General features: G+C 35.3%; 3 protein-coding genes across 3 annotated transcripts; 2 read left to right on the top strand and 1 right to left on the bottom strand.

Moving 5' to 3' along the window:
- Positions 1–3,019: 3,019 nt before the first annotated feature.
- LOC124451927 (transmembrane protein 14C-like) lies at positions 3,020–3,815 on the bottom strand. Its single transcript, XM_047002532.1, has 4 exons — positions 3,660–3,815; positions 3,444–3,545; positions 3,256–3,349; positions 3,020–3,145 (listed from the first exon to the last, which is right to left on the bottom strand). The coding sequence occupies exons 1-4, from the start codon at positions 3,745–3,747 to the stop codon at positions 3,103–3,105; spliced, it is 327 nt and encodes a 108-aa protein (XP_046858488.1). The 5' UTR covers positions 3,748–3,815; the 3' UTR covers positions 3,020–3,102.
- A 50-nt stretch (positions 3,816–3,865) lies between these two features.
- Positions 3,866–14,343, top strand: LOC124451926 (protein FAM91A1-like). Its single transcript, XM_047002531.1, has 24 exons — positions 3,866–4,056; positions 4,411–4,495; positions 4,568–4,638; positions 4,757–4,895; positions 4,996–5,063; positions 5,169–5,285; positions 5,356–5,452; positions 5,536–5,598; positions 6,051–6,157; positions 6,244–6,282; positions 6,390–6,502; positions 6,561–6,691; positions 6,870–6,955; positions 7,690–7,788; positions 7,872–8,010; positions 8,558–8,630; positions 8,718–8,805; positions 8,921–9,031; positions 9,829–9,942; positions 10,712–10,790; positions 11,254–11,591; positions 12,132–12,163; positions 12,951–13,020; positions 13,731–14,343. Exons 1-24 carry the CDS (start codon positions 3,970–3,972, stop codon positions 13,848–13,850), a joined length of 2,466 nt encoding a protein of 821 aa, XP_046858487.1. The 5' UTR covers positions 3,866–3,969; the 3' UTR covers positions 13,851–14,343.
- A 320-nt stretch (positions 14,344–14,663) lies between these two features.
- Positions 14,664–27,365, top strand: LOC124451925 (elongator complex protein 3). The gene is made up of 21 exons (XM_047002530.1): positions 14,664–14,753; positions 15,345–15,447; positions 16,387–16,456; positions 17,391–17,438; positions 17,508–17,578; positions 17,640–17,703; positions 18,075–18,143; positions 18,236–18,265; positions 18,834–18,958; positions 20,417–20,497; positions 21,163–21,243; positions 21,962–22,022; positions 22,159–22,224; positions 22,728–22,800; positions 22,883–23,003; positions 23,436–23,526; positions 24,076–24,217; positions 24,558–24,654; positions 24,877–24,931; positions 25,695–25,776; positions 26,803–27,365. Exons 1-21 carry the CDS (start codon positions 14,732–14,734, stop codon positions 26,877–26,879), a joined length of 1,629 nt encoding a protein of 542 aa, XP_046858486.1. The 5' UTR covers positions 14,664–14,731; the 3' UTR covers positions 26,880–27,365.
- Positions 27,366–27,885: the final 520 nt, after the last annotated feature.

Genomic DNA, 27,885 nt, shown 5'->3' with positions numbered 1-27,885 from the left:
CACGCAGCTTACACTTGATAATCATAGCAATTTTTGTAATTAAAACAAGATCTTGCATATTACATAATAAAGCGTTTTTCAGTTAAGATAGGACTGCCTTAAAATGAGAATCAAGTATTCAAAACATGAAGTTTACCAAACTAATGTAAATTTTACTACTCCTGGTTCATTCTTGGATGTTGGGTGGGGGTTGTTAGTTATATTTAGTTATTTTCATTGTGATTTGACGTTGTGACTCATTGTATTGTATAACAAGAAGCATCACCAATAAAGTTCGTAGTTTTGTACAGCAAATCTTAGTATAAGTATCACCTACGATATTTGCCACATGTACGCATAGTGCACCTATTTTTTAACAATAGTGTACGTCATTGATTGCAGTTGCTAAAAGAAATTTGAACAGGTAAAGCACAGTGAAATATGTTACATACGTACTTGCTTCTATATTAAACTTGAAAATAAATTTCATGGCCGAATCACGTTGCTCGTCAATGGAACTTTCTTTCTGATTTTTGGTGAATCGTATGCAACGTATATATTTTCAGGGAGGCCAGAACGTCGATAATTTACGGGGGGAGCAAATATTCATATAGCGTGTTTAGCCTGATAACTTTCTTTTGAAGTCAATTGTATTTTTAAGGACTGTGACTATGAATATAAGAATAACTGCCCCCCCCCCCAACTATAGATTTTTTGTTGTCTCTGTAAAATTTCAAAAAAACGCTTGCTCTCCAATGCAAGAAGGAAGGAATAACGAAGAAAAAAGGAGTAGAGGGTCTTTTGTTCAAATGTTTGCATTAAAAATATAAGTGTTTAGCTCCATTTTTCTGACTTTGTAACAAGATAAAGCCTGCTTAATTTTCAAGTCTGGATAAAAATTTATTGCTGCTGATTGATTTGTATAATACAACTTACCAATAGTCAATTGTTATTTGCATTTAATGACGAACATGTTTCTTTTGTCTATAATCTCCGCCTATCAACATTCAAAAGTGATAAATATTCTATAACGTGTTCAATTACAAATAATGAATGAAAAACAATAATGAGGTATAAATCCGTTATACCATGCATAAGACCAGTTTAGGGTCCGTGTATAAAAATATAGTTTACTTGAATATTTTTGACTTATCAGCTACGAGTCGTCATTGTAAATGGTTGTCATAGTAAACGGTCGTCATTAACATTAAGTTTTCGCAGGGATATTCACCCACAAATATTAATATAACATTATACACAGCGGTTAAGCAAACCAAAAATCAATGACACCAACGAAATTGCCATGAATTATTACTTTTCTCGAACATCACTTTTCATGAATGTGACAGATCAGTAATGTATGCATTTCCGTATTCAAGTTTGATAAATGTATAACTACGATATTGTTGCTCTTGTATTTCTATAATGATAAATACCAATGTTGTGATGATTGTACTTTATTATAGGACAAGTTATGTTTCTTGCAGTAAATTCAAGATGTTGCATTTCTTTCGTGTTATTACCAGCAAATTATTATTGAGTTTTGAAAATACCAACAAGATTGTCTCAGTGGCTAGGGGTAATTATGATGTTGCCAAGAGAATAATCCTACAATTGTTTTTTTGATTGTCCTAATGGTCATGCACCTGACTCCAAAAGTATGAATTTTTGAGGAATGTTAAATTGAACACGAACAGAAAATCCAGCAATCTCTACTCATGTTTCTTCAAGTGGGTAGGGAATCCAACTCGATAACCATACAATCCCTACTGCAGGTCCCAGAAATGGCCACACTTTTTTATTATTCTTTAGAGCGATTCTTTAAAGATGGGGGAAACAGCGTATTGCCCGAGGAAAACTCTCAGAGATCCAAACATACAACAAAATCCAGTCTGTGGGTGCACATTACCTAGGATCACCTTATATATTTTTATTAGTTGTCTTTGCAAAGAAAGTTATTTACATTAATATATACATTGGCAAATTTCATCAGACTGCTTTTATTTTTTTAAGGTTGTTGAAAGAGGGGAGTTAAGAAATATACATCTTGTAAAAAAACGGAAACATTCGTGAACGCCATTTTTACGCCGCTTTCAGCTGCCCAATTAGTGCGCACCCTTAGCTAAATCTTCCTATTGATCAGTGCCATGAAAGAAAACTGTTTCGAACATCTACCTACGTACTACGCTTCACGAAACAAATTTAAAGAAACCTTTAAACGATGAGCCGCCTGCAAAGCAATGTGAGTACCTGAGGCGAAAGGTAACCTAATGAATAGGGAACCGCCTCCCTGGGCACTTATACATTACCAAATAGCGTGCCATCCAATCTTTCTTGTGTCCAACACTCGATCACCTAGGTAACCATCATAGCATGGTTTACGATTATTCCTACCAAGAACTACGCTCAATGTATCGGATTAGTTTGTCTCACTATCAAATCATTTTCCATGCATAAAATAGAAGAAAATGTTCCTCACTTGACTTCGTGACAAGCAAACCCAGTAAATCATGAATAATTAAACTATCTTCCTGCTCTGATTTACTTTTCTTCAAGTCAAACAGCAACGAGTTAGTTATTTAAGGTGGACATGCCACTGTCATAATATTGATTTTGACAGTATTTAGTAAAAGCTAAGCCGGGTTTCATTCCGCCTTTTCTGTTCCGCTGTTCATTAGACAAATACGTTTTTGTCGCATATTTTACTTGATAAGATGCAAATCACACATCAATTTCAAAAATTTTCATTTCCCTTCGTAAACAAAAACATTGCTAAAAAAGACCACTTCTGCTCAGGGCAGATATCGTAAAAAGCTTAGGCATCCAATCAAATTGCAGGAAATCAAAAATTATTGCTTTGCGTGCATAAAGAAAATCTTTTTAATAACAGAAACTTTTGTGCAAAATTTATCCAATCAAAACACACAATTCTTTAAAGGCCTGGGAGACCTGCAAAGATAGCTTCAATCACCCCCCCTGACTTAGCATTCTAGATATATTTTCTTCATAGGAGCTATGTTCCAAATTAAGAAAGTCAAACTTGTAATTACATCTTGTTTATTTTGATTAAATTACAAACAATGGTTTGAAAATTATGCTTGGCATTAAATTGTAGTGCATTAACTAGCTTCTGCTTTTGTAGAGAAGATGACCAACTTGCATCATACTATAACCAAAAAAATAATATTTTAGTAGACGGAAACAATTCTCAGTGAAATTCTTTAAAGAAATGCAGCTTGAAATCTCACACTATTTGTTGTCAATAAACCATTTTACCTTAACATGAAAATCAAACCAGCAGGCATGAATTTAAACTGTCCAGATTTGAAAGCACGTAGCCCCATGACAACTGTTAGAATACCAGCAGTACCTAATGATTCAGTAAAAACACCATGCTTTAACACCATGCTACACATTTAAAGATGTGTACATTTATGTTGAAACATGAGACCACCATTACCAACCTACTGCGAGAGTTATGTTTCTGGGATTTGTTGAAGTTTGCATCGCACCAAAACCTGCAAATCCACCAAATAGCAATCCCATTGCCAACGACATAACACTGCCTTTTAAAAGAATGTAGAATCAACATATATTGCCCTTCAGTTCTTCAATAGTTTTTAACATTGTGTGAAGCTTACATCCATGCTTATTTATATGATAAATGCAAAATTTCAAACCTGCTTTAAGGTAACCAGTCACGCCACCTAAAGCAACAACACCAGCATAGCCGTATGAAAGGTAGTCAGTCTTTGCCGGCATCGACATTTCGAAGTTTTCCGTTTCTTTTATCTTCACTAATATATCAACGACCGAACGATTTGCGCTTTTACAGTAATTTTTCAGGGGGGGGGGTTAGTTACCCATCTTAACGTTGACGGTGATCGAACTATTTACATGTAAATGACTGCCAGAAGCAAAAAGGTAATTATAGGTTGGGTCAATGATTTGAGCATCATTCCCTTACAATTCAAGATCAATGAATGACAAATGGCGAGAAATTCTCAAGCTTTGGATCTGGAATTCCACATTCGGAATAACTATCCCTGGTCGAAATTACCACCGAGCGTAAAACAGGTTGGAATTATGTGATGAACTAAAAGTAAAAGCAGACTCCAAAATTGAAAGTTCTATCCTTTATGCTGTTTTTCTTGTTCTTTCTGATGATATTATGTAATGGTTTTAAAAAATTTTTGTTTTTGCCTCTCGCCTAATTTGGCTAACCACAATGGAAAGATGTTGCCAATTGGCAATGCTTCACTTGTTTGTTTTGTGTGATTATATCTACCTTGCACACCAAAGTGAATTTACGATTAATAGATACTGGTGACTTGTTGCTAGAATTAGAGACATGTGTTCAACCTAGGCTGCAAGGTTTCATCATCATCATCAGTCATTTTATATGTTCAACAACTGTTTAAACTGTTGCAGTCATTGGGAAACAATCAACGAGAATGGGAGAGAAACGTGTTGGAATTCAGCGTTAAGAATCAACTTCGATACAAAGGCAATTTAGGTAAACAACCTGAGTTTAAACATCAACTCCTTGTACAACATAATTCATGTTAAGTAATTCTCTGATTACTAGTACGTCATATTCGAAAGGATGACAAAAAGTACTATGAAGATTTATTGTCATATAGCAGAGAACACTTAATGGTATTTGTGTTTTGTATGGTTTATGATACAAGTGGGAACTTTGTAGCCTGAATTTTAACTCAAAATTGATGATATATTTAGCTTTTGTTTCATATATATCCATGTGAATTTCATTTAGCTATACCCATATCATCTCGCAGATGTTATTGTAAAAGGTTTAAGACTTACACCGTTTGGCTACTATATTGAGATGATGAAAGATGTCATGTCGAAAGAAAAAAGTTATGATTCACTGCCAAATTTTACTGCAGCTGACTGTAAGTTCATTGTTGTAATTTACCCATTGTGTGACAAAGATTTCTCTAGACTTCAAACAATTTTCTAAAACCTTTCTAATACTCTGTTTTTCTGGTAAAGGTCTTCGCCTTTTAGCTATTGGCCGCAATCAATATATTGAGTTGATGAACCAATGTCGATCTTCTCGAGTAAGTCTTGCTTATGATACTCACGATTCAATTTTGCAAATTTACCCAGTTCTAAGTATATTTGAATTTAACTTGCTACATTTTTGAAACTGGACATTTCTGTAGAAATTTTTTCGCAAGCGACCAGTGGGAGATCTTTTGCCAGTAAAACCAGTGACTTTGAAATTTCTCGATCCATGGTGGACTGTACATGTTGGTTTTGTTACTGAAGATGATGTGAAGGTAGAAGAATCTTTGCTTTCAATGAAATCAACTACTTCATGTCATGTAATCTTTCCTTTGTCATCATTAGGCATGCTCACAAGAGGAGCACCTTGCTATTGATGAATTGATTGATCGTGATGGGAAACCCTGTTACGCTGGCGAAATGAATCGTAGTATTGTTTTAAGTATGTATGGTAACACCATGTGCAGTTTTTGCTAAAGCATGTAGAGTTCATTGAAAATTATTTATTAAAATGTATTTATTTAGGTCTTTATACAAAAGGACTTGTTTACCTTGATGTTCCCATCAATGACAATGACTGCATCGTAGGTTGGTGTCTTTCAGATGTTCTACTAATATATCATGATAATAAAGAAGAGATAGATCCAGTATGATTTATAGTGGCAGGGGGGGGGATAAGGTGTACTTGGTAGAAGTGGCCGTACCATGCCAGAATTTTTCATTAAATTATGTTCACTTTATACCATGATTGGGAAATATTTTTTTGAGCTGAAGTGTACTCTATTTGACACAAATCACATTTGTTTGTCCTTGAAACCTTGGTGTATCAACATTTTGCAAGGGAATTGCCGTGCCTTTTGTATACTGTCTAGTCAAGGCTAGAAGGGGTGTGCACCTTCCTCCAAACACACACCCACTCCCCCTTTTTGGTGTATCCATCTCTTTGATAAGGGACTTTGTATTGTTCTTTCTCTCATGAACATTTACTTGACTTCTTAACACGTTGTACATCAAGAACATTCTTATTGCTGTTGCTTTAGTTCCACCTTTGGAGAACTTTGTGATGAATCGTGTGCTTGGCGACTACTTTGAAACCCTGCTGTATAAAATTTTTGTCACCATTGATGAACATACCAATGTTTCAGAGGTGGAAAGATTACTAGCATTGCAAGTGGAATGTGGAAACATTTTTGTTCCAACAACTTAATGCTTCTTTTTTGTTTTATAATCTAGCTGTCAAATGTTCTTCAAATCGACCTGCAACTTGTCAAAGTATGTTGTCATCCATAAGTACTAGTGTTTGTAATCTACCGAAATTAGGGATGAGGATTAACATTCAGACGCTCTGAATCCGTATTTTTGACATCTTACATTTGAAGAATGCCGTTTCTGTTTACTGCCGTCTTGGCTTTGCATTCAGAAAAGACAGCGATGCCAGTGATATAAACCTCCATCCATCATGGGAGAATACTACGATGATGAAAGCACGAAGGTATGTCAAAATGGACAAAATCTTATGATTCGTGTGTTATTCAAACTTCTTCTTTTAGATCAAGCAGTCGGGAGAACATCTTAGTGGATAGTGATTTTACTACTGTTTCATCACCAGAGGCATCGTCAGGTTTAGCAGATGGAATGTCTGAAGACAGTTTACCACTAAATTCCTCTTCATCAAACTCAGGTGTGTGTTGCCATCAAAGACCTATTTGCCTTTTTTCCTCTTTTCTTTCAAATGTTTTTTACTTATTAGTGCCTTAATTTTTCATTCATCTTGATTGTTTTTTCTCTTCTCTTCAAATAAATTTTGACTGATGATTTTAACTACTTATCACATGAATTATCTTGTATGTTGTTTTAAGATCTGGCTAATGCACATGGAAAAAGAATCGCTTTCCTTTTCGACTCTGCATTAACAGCATTCTTAATGATGGGAAATCTTTCTCCAGTATGTAACTTAATCTTGATAAATGTGATTGATAGTATGAATACATGTTTGTAAATGTCGATCGTCCAGGTTGGTATAGTCCTGAGAAGGACTGTTTTTGTAGTCATCTTCAGAGTCAAAAGATGACTACCGCTAAGGTTGTCGAAACGTCAGTCAACAACAACAAAAACAGTCCTTCTCAGGACTATACCAACCTGGACGATCGACATTTACAAACATGTAACGATACTCCCGGGTTCAAACCATTTACTTTAGTATGAATACAATGCTGTAGAAGTGGGGGAGCACTTGAGGAGGGGCTCCTTCTTCAAGCTTATGGGGTGAGCCCTCCCATCTACTTCAGTAATTTAAAATGTGTCAATCACAGTTTTAAACTTTTAATCTGCCTAGCATAGTCTCATATATCACGGTATTACTGTGTGTGAAAGTCTACTCTAAACCAAAGCAAACATTTCTATAGGAGACTCTCAATTATACTGAATACTTATGAACGTCAAATGAAGATGTCGCATTTTTTTCTGATTCTCCAGCTTCACCTTGGCGAAAAGACTCCCCTCAGATATATCTAATTATTCAACATTGTATGAATGGTCAATAAGTTCAACCCTAATCTAAATCTGCGTAATCAAGCTTCATTAGAAACTTATAAGCCTGCAGCGTGCTATATTTTTGATTCAATACTTCAAAATACATTTGGCTCAGAGTTTAGTTTTTCTTTATATTTATTTCACAAGGGTTTGAAGAACCATGCTGTTACGATGTTCGAAGTTGGTAAACTAAGTGACGAGTCATTGGACAGTTTGTTATCGGAATTAGAGAAGGTGCGAGATAAGGTGAGATGCTGATGTATTGACATTTCTTCTTACAATAGGTTTATTGTTCATCTTTCATAAATACATGCCGTTCCTTTTTTTAGGTTGGCCGTGAGGCTGAAGATGAAGCGGAAGGTGAAGCCGAGAGATACTTTCATCACGCCATTACGTTGCTGAATACGTTGGTCTTCTTGCGCTACAACAAGGAGTTACTTAATAACAATGATAATCCTTTGGGTCTTGGTATGACGTTTTTTCGTTTGTGTACTGCCTAGATGATATTAGGGAGCTTTAGCAAAGACTACGAGTACGAATTGCGTCATTTTGGCGCGAAAACATTGTTGCGGCAACAACAACATGTAGCCATCATCAATCTGAGTACGATGTTTTGTAAAAAAATTCGTAGTCGCGACTACGATGTCTTTTTAAGCTAAGAAAGCAGGTATATTTCTTCATTCTTCAAGAAATTAGTTTAAAGTACTATTTTCGAGCATCCAGGCTTTAATTTAGAACCTTTTTTGAGCGCAGATGTACATTAAAAAAGGAAAATATGACCTGCAAAACATGACCTCGTTCTGTTGTTTACAAGTAAAACAAAATTTTGACGAAGCGACAACGACCACAAACTTCCTCGTGCCATTCTCTTACACGGTCCAACTTCGTACTCGTTGTCGTAGTCGTACTCTTGCTAAAGCTCCCTAACAGACTTTCAACTGAGCACAACACAATTACGGTTTTGAAATGCAGGTACCAATCACAGATCGTTGACTTCGTGCCTCTCTTCTCATAGATATGCTTCGATGTGAAAGCTTAAATAGTCTTGATGCAGCTGCATGTGGTCGAGTCTTGCAAAAAAATTACAGGTATATTTCTGGTGTTCACAAGTGTATTGTGATCTTCGGGTTGCAATTTACAAACCGATGATACCACCCATCAACGCTTGATTTTAGTGTACTTTTGTCAATGGCACCTTTGAGCAGTGAAATACGGCCAATCGCAAGCTGTAATCCACCTCATATTGGTCCTGCTATACCAGAGGTATGTGTCTCTCTCCTAGACATGATGACGAAAAAATAGAAAATAAGTCCCCCACAAGAACCAAGAAAGTGACTTTGAATATTTTCTCAGCGGAGATTGAATTTGCTTCATGTAGGTCAATTCAGTTTGGTTTAAGTTGTACTTGTATGAAACCACTGGATCAGGTCCTCCATCCATGCTCATCGTGAAAGGATCGCGACTTAGAATATTACCAAAGATTTTCGAGGTACGAGCAACATCAAATTATTTTACGTAGATTTTCTCTGGGGGTATTGAGTCGTATTTTAAACATCACTAGTGTTGGAAGAGGGCTAGTATTGTTGTTATTGAGGGCTTAGATGGTGATGGTGATGATGGTGGTGGTGATGGTGGTGGTGATGGTGATGATAAGTGGTGGTGATGGTGATGATAGGTGGTGTAAGGGTGATGATGGTGGTGGTGATAGTTGTGATGATGGTGATGATAGATGGTGATGATGGTGATGATAGGTGGTGGTGATGGTGACGATAGGTGGTGTAATGGTGATGATGGTGGTGGTGATGATGGTGATGATGGGTGGTGATGATAGGTGGTGGTGATGGTTGTGATGATAGGTGATGATGATGGTGATGATGGTGGTGGTGATGATGGTGATGATAGGTGGTGAAAATGATTTATGGTTTGAAACTTTGAATAGCCAATTTTGGTGCATGCATTCTACTGCGACGAGCAGACATTACTCGCGGTTGCTGTAATTTCAAGATATTTTTTTTTTTAAAAATTACATTTGTTTAGTGTCAGTGGTGACGGTTTGATAGGCAGTATGCCAGATAATAGTCAACCATGATGTATTTTATTTACCTCGCGAACAGACCTTTCTTATAACCTCTATGACATCATTTGCTAGAATCTTGATATATTTTTAAGAAAACTACTTTGCTATTGAAGGTTCAGTGCACATCACTTCCTTAACCTGCTAGGCTTTTGTAATAAGGGTCAGTGAAGTAAATGAAAAATTGCTCTGTAATGTTTTTTTCCATGTAGGGTTATGATCGTTTGCTTATAGCCACTTGGGGTCATGATCCAACAACAGTGCCTGTATCCAACGTTCTTATCGCTCTTAACGACGCTTTATCACATTCAGCTGTTCTTATCCAGGTAACTGTATTGAATTTAGAACTTCAATATTTTACCAATGGACTGTTTTTATTAAAGTAAATGGTTTGAACCCGGGAGTATCGTTACATGTTTGTAAATGTAGATCGTCCAGGTTAGTATAGTCCTGAGAAAGACTGTTTTTGTTGTTGTTGACTGACGTTTACTCCTCATTTGACTCTGAAGATGACTACCGCTAAGGTTATCGAAACGTCAGTCAACAACAACAAAAACAGTCCTTCTCAGGACTATACCAACCTGGACGATCTACATTTACAAACATGTGACTGTTTTATCATTGGCTTCGGCACTGGGCCGTCGCTAGAACGTTAATTCAGGTAGAGGGGTGTTTATTCGTACATTCAGTTTTTCCCAGCTGACTTCTTTGAAAGTGATGTGGCTTTCTAAAGAAATCAGTCGGGCAAAACTGCATGCGTATCTATCTACGGCCTTGCTCAATCCCAAACCGAAGCTTGTCAGAAATGAGTTGAGAATTTGTCTAGGTCGAGGATTTATTGTTTTGCCCTTGTCAAAACTCTTTCTGTTTCACACTTTCACACTTGAGATAAAGGCCTGGTAACAAGTCTTCGATACTTTATTTTAACCACGTGCCACGGATGTATCTATGTTTCGATGTTTCTATGAATGTACAATTCTCCGAAAATTTGTGAAAACCTCTAAGTTCTTTCGTTCAGAGTTCTGGGGTCCGTTGCATTTTCAAACTTTTCCTCTAACCAATATTAACGAGGTACTGGCTGTTGTTTTCTCACAGGGCTACGGTATACATCGAGAAGGAAAGATTCGCCGCATATCATTTCCATTGAAGTCAAGCAAAGATAATGATGATTACGGTAAAAATGATGTTTAACAATTGTGGTGATTTTTCAAGTACGTATTTGTAAAGACAAATGAATCTAATGGAATTCTGATGGCAACCATTAAGTGGCGCGCGTCATTACCTCTGGAGATAATGAACAAAACATTTTCTCGGCATGTTGGATTGAATCTGAATTAAGATTAAATTTGATAAGGAAAATCACTAGTCGTCTAACATGCCGGCAATGACTTAACGTCCTTCATAAGCAAATTGTGTTCTGTAATGAAGAGGACAATAAAGATAAACAAGATTGTCGTCCATAAAAAAAGAGCACAATAAAGATAAACAAGATTGTCCTCCATAAAAAAGAGGACAATAAAGATAAACAAGATTTTTTTCCTTAAGAGTGCAACTGAGAAACTGTAAAGTAAAACCTTAATATATTACGTGATGTTGCTGTAACAGCAATGAATATGTTTTAAATCTTTTTCCTCTAGATAAAAATGATACGCAAGATCTGATTTCTCATCCCGCAATACAAACTCTATCACGCACCATAGACATGCAACACACGTGCGGTTATATCACCTTACTCAATCCTAATCTTACATCACGTAGCGGTGCAGACGTCGAAGATAATGCCGGCATGTTTCAATTTACTGTTGACGCATCCCGTGAAGAAATGATAGGTTCCGATTTTGACCGAGTGACGGAAACCGACGATGACACCACGAATTATGATCGTGTGAAAAATTTCGAGGACTGGTGTCTACTAGATATGCATTTTGGATTACCATTATTTGATGCAAAATTGAACCAAGAAATATGTGCAAAGGTGGGTATTCACGCGGATATTGCTATTTGCGTTCAAATGGTAACTGCCCCGAATTTTTCGCGTTTGTTCACGTTTCAAACGTCACGTTTGTCCAGCGAAACGACGGGTTTCAACTGGTAAACGTTACGTTTGCACCGGAATGTTTAGCGTTTTCTCAGGGATGTTTAACGTTTTAGGAACAATTTGAACTGGTTTTGGTCATGTGATTGACATGTTTATACGAGTTTACAATGATGAATTGCCGTAGCAACTGAAGCTTACTTGTGAATTCTCCAGGCGATTTGCAACATTTGATAATTTCTCCTATAACATAAGAAAGAGCTGTTAGCCTACTACCAACTTAGCAATCCGCGATCTGTACAAACGTAACGTTTACCAGTTAAAACCCGTCGTTTCGCTTGACAAACGTGACGTTCGAAACGTAAACGAACGCGAAAAATTTGGCACACTTACCAGTTGAACGCAAGTGATAATATCTTCATCTTTCCGTTAAACCATCCTTACTCCTCTTTTAAAACTGTTTCTCATTCACCTTTTTAGATAACGAAAGAAAAATTGTTTCACGAAGACAAGTAAGTATAATTGAATTTTCAATATGAACATAATAGCCCAACATAAGACTTTTAAAAAAGCCATCACAGTAATAAAACAATGTCTTAAGTTAAAGACGCAACGTCATTAATAAATCTTTCTTTATTTTATTACTGTGATGGCTTTTTTAAAAGTCTTATGTTGGGCTATTATGTTCATATTGAAAATTCGCTTTCCGCCTGGCAAATCTCTGGCCACGATTTTAAGTATAATTGATGTGTAGTGTTTGCCATTATTACTAAAGTGCCTACATCGCCCTCAGGGAAATAATCTATTCAGATAGAGTTGAGCATTTTAAGAACATTTGCAATATATTTTATAAGGCGAAAATTTGATCTTCTTTGACTTTTTGGGCCTCTAAGTTGGCTTTTTTCGTGTTTGACTTTAAGGTGCTGTGACACTTACAGTGTGATTCAATAACAAAATGCACAATATAACTCAAGTTTGATGAAAAATAAATTTCTTGACTTCGCTACAAATTTTACTTACATAAACTACAGCGTTAAAAAGCAGCGTGTTCTCCAATGTACGCCACTTCCGGTGAACTAGACCCAGTCCAAGCACCTCACGGTCAAACACGAATAAAGCCAACTTAGAGGCCCAAAAAGTCAAGGAAGATCAAATTTTCGCCTTATAAAATATATTGCAAATGTTCTTAAAATGATCAACTCAATCTAAATAGATAAATTTCCCGAGGGTGATGTATGTAGGCACTTTAATAAGCAGGCGATTATGATGATGATAATAATGTATACTCATTCTCTATAGTTTAGAAAACCTTGTGAACTCCAGTCGACGTTTATCTTTGCGTTTGTTGGATTTTATCTCCAATTATCAGGTAAGATTTATTTTATATTTTTGTACTGTTGAAACTGGGAGCCTGTTCAAAATTGTGTAAATTAAGGGTTGTACATGCTCGAGAGTTCTCACAAACGTCTCCGAAGTTTGCATAAGCAAGTGCAAACACGAAAACATCTTTCATTTCTTTTATAAAATAACAATAATGCGAAAAAGGTAAACATTTTAATTTTTCCTCTTAAATGTATTGATGATCGATTTGCAAATTCTCTTTGACTGATTGATTGTTTTGATTGATTTGATTGGTTGAGCTCAGATGTGTTTTGCACAGCGGTAATGCAAACACGGCTCTAGACCAATCACCGCACGCGTTTTATTGTTTTTATTTTATAATATATAATGATAACTTAATACAGTTTGCTTTAGCCAACTGATTTGATGATGATGATGATGATGATAACTTTTGTTTAAACACGCTACCTTCGTCAACGTAAGCTGATTTCCAAGAGAAGCGTATGAAACTCAATCAATTAAAGAGAATTTGAAATCATTCATCAATTCATGTTAGAGGAAAAATTAAAACATTTGCTTTACATTATTGTTATTTTATTAAACATATGAAAGATGTTTTTCGTGTTTGCACAGGCTTATGCAAACCTTGGAGACGTTTGTGATAACTCTCGAGCATGTGTATTTGACCTGCTCTCCAGTTCTTCCCTCTTAATTCTCGATTAATTTTAATTGTGTTAGGATATTCCATTGGTACAAGACACATTTGATACGTCGTCAAACAACGAAAACTCCTGTCCATATCCAACTAGTACTTTAGTATTTAACCAAGGGAAGTTAAAGAGAACTGACCCCAGTTGATGTACTGTGGTTTGAATTGAATTGAAATTTAGTCTGATAGATATTTTCTATTTTTGTCTTGAATCTATTAGGTTTGATGGAACTTATGTATTTATCAAATAGATGAGTATGACATTTCAAATGAAGCTTGCAAAAATAGCCCTTTAATAGTAGAGTGCAGGAAACCTTACGTTTTCATACACCTCGCGTCATGATTTAGAAATGTAAACCTCCCCCCTGAAATTTAGAAATTTTATCATATAATTATAAACAATTAACGAAGAGCATTTTGATTATCAGCAAGATTTATATTGAAGCATTGTAGAAGCTATTTAAGGCCCTTTTCAAACGTCGAATTTTCAATGTGCTGAATGCATTAGAAGCAAAAGTTACCGAAGAATTATATCTCATTTTGTTTTGTCTTGAATGCATTCAACACATGTGAAATTTAACGTTTGAAACGCGTCTGAAAAGTATCGAAATACAAAAGAAATAAAGTCGTTCGTGTTTAATATATCGTTTATCTGCATTGATAATGCTATCGATAAGAGGAATTATCATTCGTTTTTTGGGTCTTTTATTTTTTTTTCTAGTTAGATAATTACAACAATACGAAATCTCTCTCCATGGCGTCCTTGACTGTCATCTTAGAAATCGTCAAGTCATTCAATTCGAACTTTAGGTTTTTAATGATTGGCTACTCTAATCCAATAATATTTTAAAAAAACATTGTCGACCAATTACAACACTATAAGCGTCCGCGAGAACATTGCCATATGTCAGCAGCTTCATACATGGGATACTTCGTGTAAGTTATAATAAAATAAAGTATAGAATTCAACATGGTGGAAAATTGTAAAAGACGTTTTAGCTGTTTCGACAAAAACTGAATTACAGCCACCATGGTGAAGCCTCGTAAAAAAGGTAAGTGTCTATGCGTGCTCCTTAGGTTTAAATGATGTTATTTTTGTCTAAAATTTAATTTTATGAGAGAGAATGTAGTCATTGTACTCTAAAAGACCAAAAATTAACTATTATAGTTGTTGACATTTGACAACAGAGGCGCACACGTGGTCTGTGTGTGTGTGTGTGGGGGCAGACTTCTACATAATGTAACTCAACTTTCAAACGAAATGACAGATCATGGCATAGATTTTGCCATAGATAGTGTATATGTCTTAGCACATCTGCATGTTGTGCATTAAAAATTTTAAAATAGAATTTCTGGAGATTTAATTGTTAAAAGTAATCAGATGGGCATTTTATGGACATCCCTAGAACTTTCATGCTTTAAGGACAAGTCCCTTTCCCGCCAATATTTCATTGAGTGCCCCCCACCGGTTGACATAATATTTTGGGTTACATATATTTCAAATGATGTGTCTTGAATTTTGTGTTGTCTTGTTAGATTTTAATTTGTTACGATAATTTCCACTGGAAACATATCTGCCAGGAGAAAAGGGAAAAAAAGCCTAGATGGCTAACTTATAAAATTGACTTTTTATTTATTTATAGTGCCACAGGCATCCCGGGCTGAGCTGATGTTACTGACTATCTCTGAAATTGTCAATCAACTAATTGAAGCGCATAATAAAGGAGAAGATTCCAATCTTAATAAGTATGTACATATAACTTATAAAATCATAAGAAGCTACAAAATTGATAAAAAATCCTGGCTTTTGGTATTAATAAGTATGTACATATAACTTATAAAATCATAAGAAGCTACAAAATTGATAAAAAATCCTGGCTTTTGGTATTAATAAGTATGTACATATTACTTATAAAATCATAAGCTACAAAATTGATAAAAAATCCTGGCTTTTGGTATTAATAAGTATGTACATATTACTTATAAAATCATAAGAAGCTACAAAATTGATAAAAAATCCTGGCTTTTGGTATTAATAAGTATGTACATATTACTTATAAAATCATAAGAAGCTACAAAATTGATAAAAAGCCTGGCTTTTTGGTACAATACTTAAGATTTCATGGTGCAGCAGTGCTGTAGATTTTGTGGTACAAAATTGAGGCATGATAAGGCGTATATTTATTAACAATATGTGATAAATATTAGTGATAATATATTAATGATTATATAATAATGATTATAAGTTTAAAAATTGGTAATCCAGGCATTTAATGTATAAAAATGAAAGTTTAAATAAAATTATTTACACATTAATGATCATGTACATATTAATTATAGAGTAAATATGCCTGGATTACCAATCTTTAAACTTATATTAATGATCATACGTACAAAGTGTATAACAATGTGTCCTCTCGGCTATCACCGTAATGCAATGGTGACTCCTGCACTTGGGACACAGGACGTATGGTTACACATTGTATGGATTGTTTTGTATAGTCACCAGAGCGCTCAAATCTATTATGGCGAGCGGTGCATATTGCAAATTTCTCAAAAAAAGCACTTTGATTTTTTCAAAGTTCTGAATTACATAGTGTTAATGACACCATTGTAGCTATATGTGATATTTTAAATGAATATTAATCTTTTTTTCTTGATCTTTCATATTTTTAATCATTCAAGAATCAATGGTCTAGCATCGCAACCGAGACTAGTTGACATCATCGCAGCTGTCCCTGCTGCCTATAAAAAGGTGCTTGTTGTCAGATTTGAGGAAAATCTAACTATTCTTGATTTTGTGTTGTTGTGCATACATAGTAGCACAGTTAGGATGTTTATTGGTTGGTGCGATACAATTACAGACCTGCCAATTCACTGGTTATGCTGTGTGACACACAATTTTTATTTAAGTCTTTAGGTCTCATGATTTAGCATCCATTTTACATAATTTTTGCCATATATTTTAAACATAGAATGTTAAAGAAATAGTTTAATGACATACAATGTTGATTTGTTCATCAAATGTGAAAAGTTTCTCCGCTTAAGTGCTTACACAGTTTCTGCTTTCTACGAAAGTTTTCAATCAAGTCAATGTTTGTTCTGACAAAGTTTATGAAATCGGAATATCTTTGCTCAGTATCTTTGCTCAGTAATATTTTCCAACATTACTTCAAAGAATAAGATCGATTGCCTCTCTGTATGTTGAATTTAGATATTTACAGTGGAAACAAGGGCTTACCGTTTCGACAGTCCTATCTTAAGTTTTTCCCTAAAATGTCAAGTTTTTTGGAGAGCGAAAATATAGATTGTAATTTTTAGATCTTTAAAGGTTGGAAGGTCTGCAATTATTTTAATTTGTATTGTCTGTTTAAACAATAGATTCCTGAAGGTATGAATACCCTGGTGAAATTCCTGAGTAGGATTCTATAAGATCCTACAAGACTCTACCGGGATCCTATCAGATCCTGTTGGATCCTCTAGGATTCTAGATAGGACAAATATTAGTACATCCTAGATAGGATCCTGTTTGGATCCTTTTCAGACTTTTCACCAATGTAATGTATAATAGAAAGTTTACACAGCACATGACTAAGTATGTAGTCTAGCCATGTTACTGAGTACATACCATTGTTTACTTGTTTTGATTTTATTTTCCTTCCATAAATATATCATTTCTTTTTCTTTAGGATTTATTGCCAAAACTTAAAGCAAAGCCTGTTAGAACAGCTTCAGGGTTGGTTCACTCATACCAAGCTTACATATGCAAGACAAATTTGAACCTTAACGGTGTCAATGTATTTTAGATTGCTGTTGTTGCAGTCATGTGCAAACCACATCGGTGTCCGCATATTAACATGACTGGAAATATTTGCGTGTAAGTGGATATGGGATGTTTTTGTTGAAGTTGATTGAAAATTTTGATATAATTCTTTTAGTTATTGCCCCGGTGGTCCTGATTCTGATTTTGAATACTCCACACAGTCGTACACAGGATATGAGGTATGAATTGTTCTCATGTAAGTAATTTTTTTTTACATGAGATAAAAACTGAACTGTTCACGTGGAAGTAATTTATGTCTCCATGAGGTATAAATTGAACTGTTCTTGTTGAAGTAATTTATGTCTCTGTGAGGTATAAATTGAACTGTTCATGTTGAAGTAACTCATGTCTCCATGAGATACGTAAGAAGTGGACTGTTCACGTTTAAGTCGTATGTGTCTCCCTGAGATATAAACTAAACTGTTCTTGTGAAAGTCATTTGTATTTTGATGAAGTATAAATTGAACTTTTCTCATGAAAGTTATTCACATCTCCTGCGCTTTTATCTTCGTTTGATATTATTTCAACAGAAGATTTTTAAAATTTTCAGCCAACATCAATGAGAGCCATTCGTGCTAGATACAATCCATATCTCCAGACGCGACATCGTCTTGAACAGGTTTTTCATTCATTCATCAGTAATGAATTTGTTTGTGTGTTCATATTACATTTGCATCATAGTAAGTGAAAATGAATGTATTTTTATTTCAGCTAAAACAACTAGGTCATAACATCGACAAGGTTAGTTTTGATATTTTTTCTCGCCCAGTATCTCCATTCACAGGCTGCTGGAGTGCACCATTGAACTATAATATAAACTGGAGCGTTAACTCCATTACCAGGGCTAAAGACATTTTAGAAGCCAGTTATGATGTATTCATAACTGAGTTTTTTATTTATTTACCTGATTTTGTATGGTAGAACTTGTGTATGCCAAATTGTGCTACTGTATTTTATGTTTAATATTGATTTTTTAATACAATACCATTGAACTTGTATGACTCTGAAAAACAAGCTTCATTTTTTGCTTCATATACGGTCACACAGTTAGCATTCCTTGGAGTTCACTGGAGTGAAAAAACTTCCTCTGCAGTTATATATGCCTTTCACTGCATTTTCTGGCTGCCATCTATGTACACTGCATCATCTTTTTAATGTTTCTTTTGACTTCTTGCCCACCGTTTCTAAACTTGGCATTCTTTTTTACTGTTGTTTTTTATACTTTACTCCAGCCTTGCATCCCTAGCTATTATTTCTGTGAAAAATCCTTTGACGTTCCTCCCTACACATGCTTTTTTTTCTTATACAGGTCGAGTTTATTGTCATGGGAGGTACTTTTATGTCGCTGGATGACGAATATCGAGATTATTTCATCAGGAATCTTCATGATGCTCTTTCAGGCCATGTCAGTAATAATGTGAAAGAAGCAGTTTGGTATTTGAATTTTTTTTATTTTTTCATGGAGTGTTGTCACTTAGAAATGGTAGCATGATTTCGCAGGGAATATAAAAATCCTTAAACTAAAGTATTTTCACGTAAATCTATCTTCACGTAAATCTATCTTCACGAAAATCTATCCTTACGTAAATCTATCTTCACGTAAATCTATCCTCACGAAACTCTACTTTCACGTAAATCTATCTTCACGTAAATCTATCTTCACGAAAATCTATCCTTACGTAAATCTATCTTCACGTAAATCTATCCTAACGTAAATTTATCTTCATGTAAATCTATCCTTACGTAAATCTATCCTCACGAAACTCTACTTCACGTAAATCTATCTTCACGTAAATCTATCTTCACGTAAATCTATCCTTACGTAAATCTATCTTCACGTAAATCTATCCTAACGTAAATTTATCTTCACGTAAATCTATCCTAACGTAAATCTATCTTCACGTAAATCTATCCTAACGTAAATCTATCTTCACGTAAATCTATCCTTACGTAAATATATCTTCACGTAAATCTATCTTCACGTAAATCTATCTTCACGTAAATCTATCTTCACGAAAATCTATCCTAACGTAAATCTATCCTCACGAAACTCTACTTTCACGTAAATCTATCCTTACGTAAATCTATCTTCACGTAAATCTATCTTCACGTAAATCTATCTTCACGAAAATCTATCCTTACGTAAATCTATCTTCACGTAAATCTATCCTAATGTAAATTTATCTTCACGTAAATCTATCCTAACGTAAATCTATCTCACGTAAATCTATCCTAACGTAAATCTATCTTCACGTAAATCTATCCTTACGTAAATATATCTTCACGTAAATCTATCTTCACGTAAATCTATCTTCACGTAAATCTATCTTCACGAAAATCTATCCTTACGTAAATCTATCTTCACGTAAATCTATCCTAACGTAAATTTATCTTCACGTAAATCTATCCTAACGTAAATCTATCTTCACGTAAATCTATCCTTACGTAAATCTATCTTCACGTAAATCTATCCTTACGTAAATCTATCCTTACGTAAATCTATCCTCACGTAAATCTATTTCACTTAAATCTATCCTCACGTAAATCTATCTTCACGTAAATCTATCCTTACGTAAATTTTTCCTCACGTAAATCTATCCTTACGTAAATCTATCCTAACGTAAATCTATCTTCACGTAAATCTATCCTCACGTAAATCTATCCTCACGTAAATCTATCCTCACGTAAATCTATCTTCACGTAAAGTTTTCCTCGTGAAGACAAAAATGTTTCAAATCTAATAGTAACCTAGGGAAGAGCATACACTACCTCTAAATGCTGTTTTAAAGTACCCCCTTCACCTTCACAGAGTAAAATTTCGAAATCTGTCGTTGAATTATGTGAATCATTTGAATGAGAGAAATAAGAAAAGGCAATTTTATTATTTTAAAGTTTTTCAGAGAAGAGTAAAACGAAATGCATTGGCATAACAATCGAGACAAGACCAGATTATTGTCTTCGAAAACATTTGAGGTCTGTATAGTATTCTTTTTGTTTTGTACTTTTTTTGATTAATTTTAGTACAAATTTACATTTGCTTTCGTTGGTTGGACGCGCGGTCCAATGTTGTATTTTTTGCGGCCGCATTATACAATTTTACTGAAGCGAATGGTTTGAACGCGGCAGTATCGTTACTGGTTTGTAGACAGTGTTCATCGTCCAGGTTGGTGGGGGCCTGGGGAAGGACTGTTGGTATGACGTATTAAAAGGATGTCAAAACGTCAGTCAATATTTACAACTTCAAAAGTCGTTCTCAGGGCTTCACTAACCTGAGCAATCCTCATCTACGAACATGCTTACAATATATTATATACTAAAGTAAATGGTTTGAACCCTGGAGTATGGTTACAGGTTTGTAAATGTAGATCGTCCAGGTTGGTATAGTCGTGAGAAGGACTGTTTTTGTTGTTGTTTCGTTTCGACAACCTTAGCGGTAGTCATTCAGAGTCAGAAGATGACTACCGCTAAGGTTGTCGAAACGTCAGTCAACAACAACAAAACAGTCCTTCTTATACCAACCTGACGATACTCCAAAGCATGTATATATCTACTGTTGTCGAAAGCTCATGTAAGCCTACTTGTTAACTACATGTAGATCCTACTATATACTATCCGTCAACTTCTGCTACTTCATCTAGTTCAATGCTTGAATATGGTTGTACAAGACTGGAAATTGGTGTTCAAAGTGTTTACGAAGATGTTGCACGAGATACAAATAGGTACATTTTAACATTGAAGGCAATTTTTAAAAGTTTGTGTAGTAGCACATGTACTGTTTTTCTTCAATTTCATTTCTCTTGCATTTCTTACTTATATTGTCAATTCTTTTTACTCCATCATTACCTACAGATGTACCTTTGTGTAGATCTCCGTGTTTATTACATTGTTCCCTCCATATGCACCTTTGTGTACATCAGTGTTTATGCAGTCTATGTCTATATCTCTGTGTTTATTACATCATTACCTACATATGCACCTTTGTGTACCTCAGTAATTATGCAGTCTTTGTCTATATCTCTGTGTTTATTACATCTTTACTTACAGATGTACCTTTGTGTAACTCAGTGTTTATGCAGTCTATGTCTATATCTCTGTGTTTATTACATTGTTCCCTCCATATGTACCTTTGTGTAACTCAGTGCTTATGCAGTCTATGTCTATATCTCTGTGTTTATTACATTGTTCCCTCCAGATGTACCTTTGTGTACCTCAGTGTTTATGCAGTCTATGTCTATATCTCTGTGTTTATTACATCTTTACTTACAGATGTACCTTTGTGTACCTCAGTGTTTATGCAGTCTATGTCTATATCTCTGTGATTATTACATCATTACCTACAGATGTACCTTTGTGTAGCTCAGTGTTTATGCAGTCTTTCTGTAGATCTGTACATGTCAATGACTCAGTGCTTATATGCTGTTGTTTGTTTTTAAATAGGGGCCATACAGTTTTAGCGACTTGCGAGTCCTTCAATATGGCCAAAGATGCCGGATTTAAGGTAAAAAATACATTAAAACTTACCAACATACTAAATCAGAATCTCTAAATACAATCTTTTTTGTGATCAATCATCGTTGATAAGTTGCTAAAACCAAGTGTTTTCCTCACTACACAATTTTTGTTGGTTTTTTTAGGTTGTCTCTCACATGATGCCTGATCTACCAAATGTTGGCTTAGAAAGAGATATCGAGCAATTTATCGTAAGTGTTGAAGCTTTCTATATCAACTTTGCAAGTGTCGAGAAAACTCCCCCGTCGGAATGAAAATATACAATGAAATCAGGAGGGGAAATGCCTTACTTCAGTGAAAATGGTGGGAACGTGAGGATGGCATACCTAGGACAGTATCTCTATGTTACTCTATGATTTCATTATTCTAGATTGCCATTTTGTGGGTTAGCCTAAGTAATATGTTTCTAAAATGCAAAATGAGATGTGCGTTAATAATGTGTGGTTCATGTCAGCAGAATAGCTGGTGCAATGCGGTATTCACAGTTTTATACCATGGCCCACTGCTAGTAGCGAAGGAAGAGCGTTTTTACTCCTAAAATGCAAATATTTTTGTGTTCAATCACTGGAAACATAATGAATGGAATTAATTTTGTAACGAACCATAGTTTTGCTGGAAAATTTTACATTTTTGGAGTAAAAGATCTTGGTGGCTTGCCCAATGCCTACTGTATCATATTTTTTTTCGATATCAGGAATTTTTTGAGAACCCAGCATTCAGGACTGATGGTCTGAAGATTTATCCAACGTTGGTAATTCGAGGCACAGGTAGCTACACTACTTTAACTGTAGTTCGACAATAAGATAACAGAATTCTGTGTGATAAATTTGAACTCGCACTGTTTGTAAGGTCTTTACGAGTTATGGAAGACTGGGCGATACAAAAGTTACCCTCCTGATGTTCTGATCGACTTGGTTGCCAGGATACTAGCTCTGGTTCCTCCTTGGACTCGGATTTATAGAGTTCAAAGGTAGAGATTATCCAATCACACATCGATTATTGCAGTGTGGGTTAAGTTTACACTCACTCCCCAATGAGCAACCTGACAATGATATAGCAGCCATATTTGTGTTCTAATTGGTACATCAAACATTGAATTAAAATACATGGAAAGCTACCTGTAACAGAAAAACCTAATAATTTTTTGAAGTTAAATCTTACACCCCGACACGCGAGATTACACGCACACACGCGTGTGTAGTCAATCAATTTTCACTCCGCGAGAGAATCTCGAAACACTACACACGCGTGTCTGGGTGTAATCTCGCGTCTTTCTGGGTGTAAAATTTGGCTTCATTTATTTGCTTCAGGTAGCGTTCCATGTATTTTAGTCCAATGCATCTACATGGTAACCATGACGTCAGGTGAAAACAATCTGTACTAATGACTTTCTTATGTTTAGGGATATACCAATGCCTTTGGTGACTTCCGGTGTTGAACATGGTAATCTTAGAGAACTGGCACTAGCCAGAATGAAAGATCTTGGAACAACTGTACGACATGTGAAAGATCCTAATTTATTTCTTTGAATATCTAGTATTTTTACATTGAGTAAACACAACACCATTTGCATAGTGAGGTAGTGAGTGCGATTTTGCTTCCTCTCTTCATACACAAACTCATAGACCGCGTAAGGTCGATAATTGGCGGGGAGGAGATTCGTATATGTTCTACTTTATTAGTATCTATTTACGTCAGTCGTGATTACGGACTATATCATATTCATATATGAATATGAGCCCCCCCGTCCCCCCCCCCTCAATGATCTATCTTCTGCTGTCCCTGAAACTCTTGTACGATCTTCTAGTGTGATAATTATTATAATTCCCTTGCTTTGCTAGTTAGGTATATTGTTGTGTCTTTTTTGTCATAATATTTGCGAGACGTTAGAGTAACGATGTTCTAGTGTGATAACTACTATAATTCCCTTGTTTTGCTAGTTATAGATATCTTTGTGTGTCTCTTCTGTTATAATATTAGCGAAAAATTGGAGTAGAGTAACTTGAAACGGTCATTGCTATAACTGTGCTCCTTTCATTTAGTGTCGTGATGTTAGAACACGTGAAGTTGGAATACAGGAGATACATCACAAAGTGAAACCGTATGAAGTCGAGTTGATTCGTCGCGATTATGTTGCAAATGGAGGATGGGAAACATTCCTATCTTACGAAGATCCATTGCAAGATATCCTTTAGTTATACTGAATAAAATGTTGACTATATCTACCTCACAGTATTTAGTTATACTGAATAAAATGTTGACTATAGCTTTCTTACAGTATTTAGTTATACTGAATAAAACTTTGATTGTTTAGCTACCTACCTCACAGTATTTAAACACGGCAAACCAGTCATTCCTTTTGCAATAGAAGGAAATTTGGTGCAATTCATCGTCAATTAAAATACATTGAATAGGAGCGATATGATTTAGTGGGGGGAGGGGAGGGTTAGCACTTAAATCTGCAACTATACGCCGATATAACCGTAGTTTGTTTTTATCCAAATCTTTTCTTGACTCTATCCAGACATTCTCATAGGTCTTCTTCGTCTTCGTAAATGCGCTGCAGATACCTATCGTCCTGAATTGAAGGGGAAATGTTCCATAGTCCGTGAACTTCATGTGTATCCTTTGTTATCTTTTTGTATCCCTTGGAAAGAGGACTGTCACGATGCGTCGTGCTTCTCAACAAGTTCAAAGAAATGATCGACCAATCACGACAGTTTATGTTTCTCGTTAAACCAATCATGACCTCACATTACAATTCTATACCAAGTTTTACCTGAAGTTAAAAACCAATCATATTTTAATGGTTTTGTTTATATATCTTTAACTTATCCATCCAGATATGGTAGTGTCGTACCTATAAACGCTCGTGATCCAACCAAATTTCAACATCAGGTATGAACTGCGCGGTTTTATTTTATTTCACTTTAGCAATATTAACATTAACCTACGGACATTATCTCGCGAAAGTTTCGGCCTGTGATATCTTTTAACATAAAGGATGATAGGGGGATATCTGGGGCCGGTTGCACGAAGCCTTGATAGCGTTATCCGTTGGATGGCAAATTTTTGAAAGCCTCAAAAATCTCTCGAAAAGAAAAAATGTGCGATTTGAATTGGACAATCAATGAAGTAAAATCTAGAATTACAAAGTTTCATAATCGTAAAGAAAATACAGCCATCTTTTTAGCAAGTTTGAAAAATTTACTATCCAATGGATAACGCCATCCCTGCTTCATGTCCTAGGCTCATACATAAATTGTTCTCTTAAAACTTACTACGTCATCTCACAACGCTAATATATCCAAATATGACATTCACAATATAAAGAGTACGACAATTGCTGTGCATTGACGTTCTCGGGATTCTTAGGATGGGATTGCATGATGGGATTGCTCCACATCGTCATTTACCCAGTGAGCGCAGTTGCAAACTGGAATGCAAACTTTAATTTATCACCACTGCACTGCACATTGTTTTGTATCCTAGGCAACCTAGTCTGCGTTTTACACCGGGTATTTTTGAGCGACCTTTATAGTCATCAACACTTCTTGTCTTCAAATTATTCCCCAGCCCCCGGAGCTCTCACTCCAGTTCACTTTCGAGTTCAGTGGTATCGCTTTAGCTTTGTTTTCATTTTCATATCCTTTCTTTGAAGGGTTTCGGCATTTTGCTAATGGAGGAAGCGGAGAGGATTGCAAGAGATGAACACGGTAGCGAAAAGTTGGCCGTCATTTCAGGTGCGATGAAGCTAGCAATGAATTATTTTCGTACGTTAAAGAGCAACGAAACGAATATTTTGCTATTTAAATTATATTTTCAGTGAAAAGAACTTCTGAAATAACAGTGGACTTTTTAAAACAGTTTATGCATAGCTCTTTTTATTCACAACACACTGAAGTTTTTGTAATGGTAATTGGTCATTGCAAAGTTTCAAACATCATTTAGTTTCCAGGCAAGTTTTGGTTGAAATGATCAAACATCATTTCATACCATTACGACTTCTAAAAATGAAGGGAACTCCGCTAGTTTGAAGAAACGCATCAGCATTTATACCTGAAAATTCAAATTTTCATTATACGTTGTACTGTATTATGTATTTTACTGAATATTAGAAAGACGTTAATATTTCGAGTATGAAAAGAGATATGGATTAAGTGTTTCGGGAAGTCCATTTGCATTTTAAAAGTTCTGCTCATTGAAGCTGTTGTTGAAATAGCAAAATTTTCGTTTCATAGGCACTTTGGAATGTTTTCACTGCTATATGTGTTGAAATAGCAAAATTTTCGTTTCATAGGCACTTTGGAATGTTTTCACTGCTATATGTGTTGAAATAGCAAAATTTTCGTTTCATAGGCACTTTGGAATCTTTTCACTGCTATATGTGTTGAAATAGCAAAATTTTCGTTTCATAGGCACTTTGGAATGTTTTCACTGCTATATGTGTTGAAATAGCAAAATTTTCGTTTCATAGGCACTTTGGAATGTTTTCACTGCTATATGTGTTGAAAGAAATCGCTAAAACACGTAAATTAGGATAGGCGATTGATTATGTTAATCTATGTTTGCGGACGTCATGTCTTACTCTGGCTGTTACTGCATTAGTTTTGCTCAGCGGTCAAGCGTGTATGCTTTAGTCTCGCGTTGGATGTAATATTGTATTAACGGCTTTGTTGTTCCAATTTGTTTTTGCCATATCTTACGTTCAAGTAGCTAGTTCCCCTGCCATTACAGTACTTCCTATTATCAAAATATTTCTCCTGCAGGCGTTGGCACGCGAAATTACTATCGTAAATTGGGTTATGAACTGGAGGGACCTTACGTGACAAAAATAATCAAATAGGATCTCACAGGATCATGTCTTTGGTCACGTGAGTTTGTGAAATGATTGTTCGTCGTATCGTATCCCTTCGAATCCTTTCCGGAAATCCCTTAAATGCCGATGGAATCCATGAATGAACTTCTGTGTCACACTTTCACGCGGTTTCCCAAAGGATATTTATCGAGTGAAGTTTTTTTGTGCACGTTTTGGAAAGCGAAACAAAAACAATTTCGTGAAACTCGTTGAGTGGCCAATATTATTTTGATAAAATGCCCGCGCTTATACAATGAAGACTTAGTTAAGAAAAAAACTGATAAAGATAGATGTTGCTTTCAAACAAGCTAAATATGAACACAAATTATCTATATGTAGCTATTATGACTTCGGGGAACTTATTAACTATTATTCAAATTGTTTATTATTGACTGAGTTAATATCATGCTTAATTCAATCTTAATATGCTTAATCCAATCCTCAAACTCTCAAATAAGAGAATCTGTTTTAAAACACTTGTTGTTCGATAAACGCAATACCATATAACATAGCAATACCTTAGGACAACATAAATACGTATACTATAGGATAACATAGGAATTCCATAGGATATAATAGCAATACCACAGGATAACATAGCAATACTATTGTATATAACATAGCAATACCTTAGGACAACATAAGTACGTATACTATAGGATAACATAGGAATTCCATTGGATATAATAGCAATACCACAGGATAACATAGCAATACCATAGGATATAATAGCAATACCTTAGAATATAATAGCAATACCTTAGGATAACATAGCTATACACTATAGGATAACATAAGAATTCCATAGGATAACATGGCAATACCCTAGAATATTATGAAACAAGATGATTGAATTTCTGTGAGATGATATCGCGTATTTGTAGAAGTAGATCGTCCAGGTTAATGCAGGGACTGTCAGTGTTAATATTGACTGATGTTTCGACATCCTTAACAGTGGTCATCTTCGACAGTCAACCTGACATTTACTCCTCAT

This window comes from Xenia sp. Carnegie-2017, unplaced genomic scaffold, assembly GCF_021976095.1.
Source record: "Xenia sp. Carnegie-2017 unplaced genomic scaffold, XeniaSp_v1 HiC_scaffold_24, whole genome shotgun sequence".
In the NCBI taxonomy this organism is placed as follows: domain Eukaryota; kingdom Metazoa; phylum Cnidaria; class Anthozoa; order Malacalcyonacea; family Xeniidae; genus Xenia; species Xenia sp. Carnegie-2017.
This window is presented reverse-complemented; position numbering and strand designations above follow the sequence as displayed.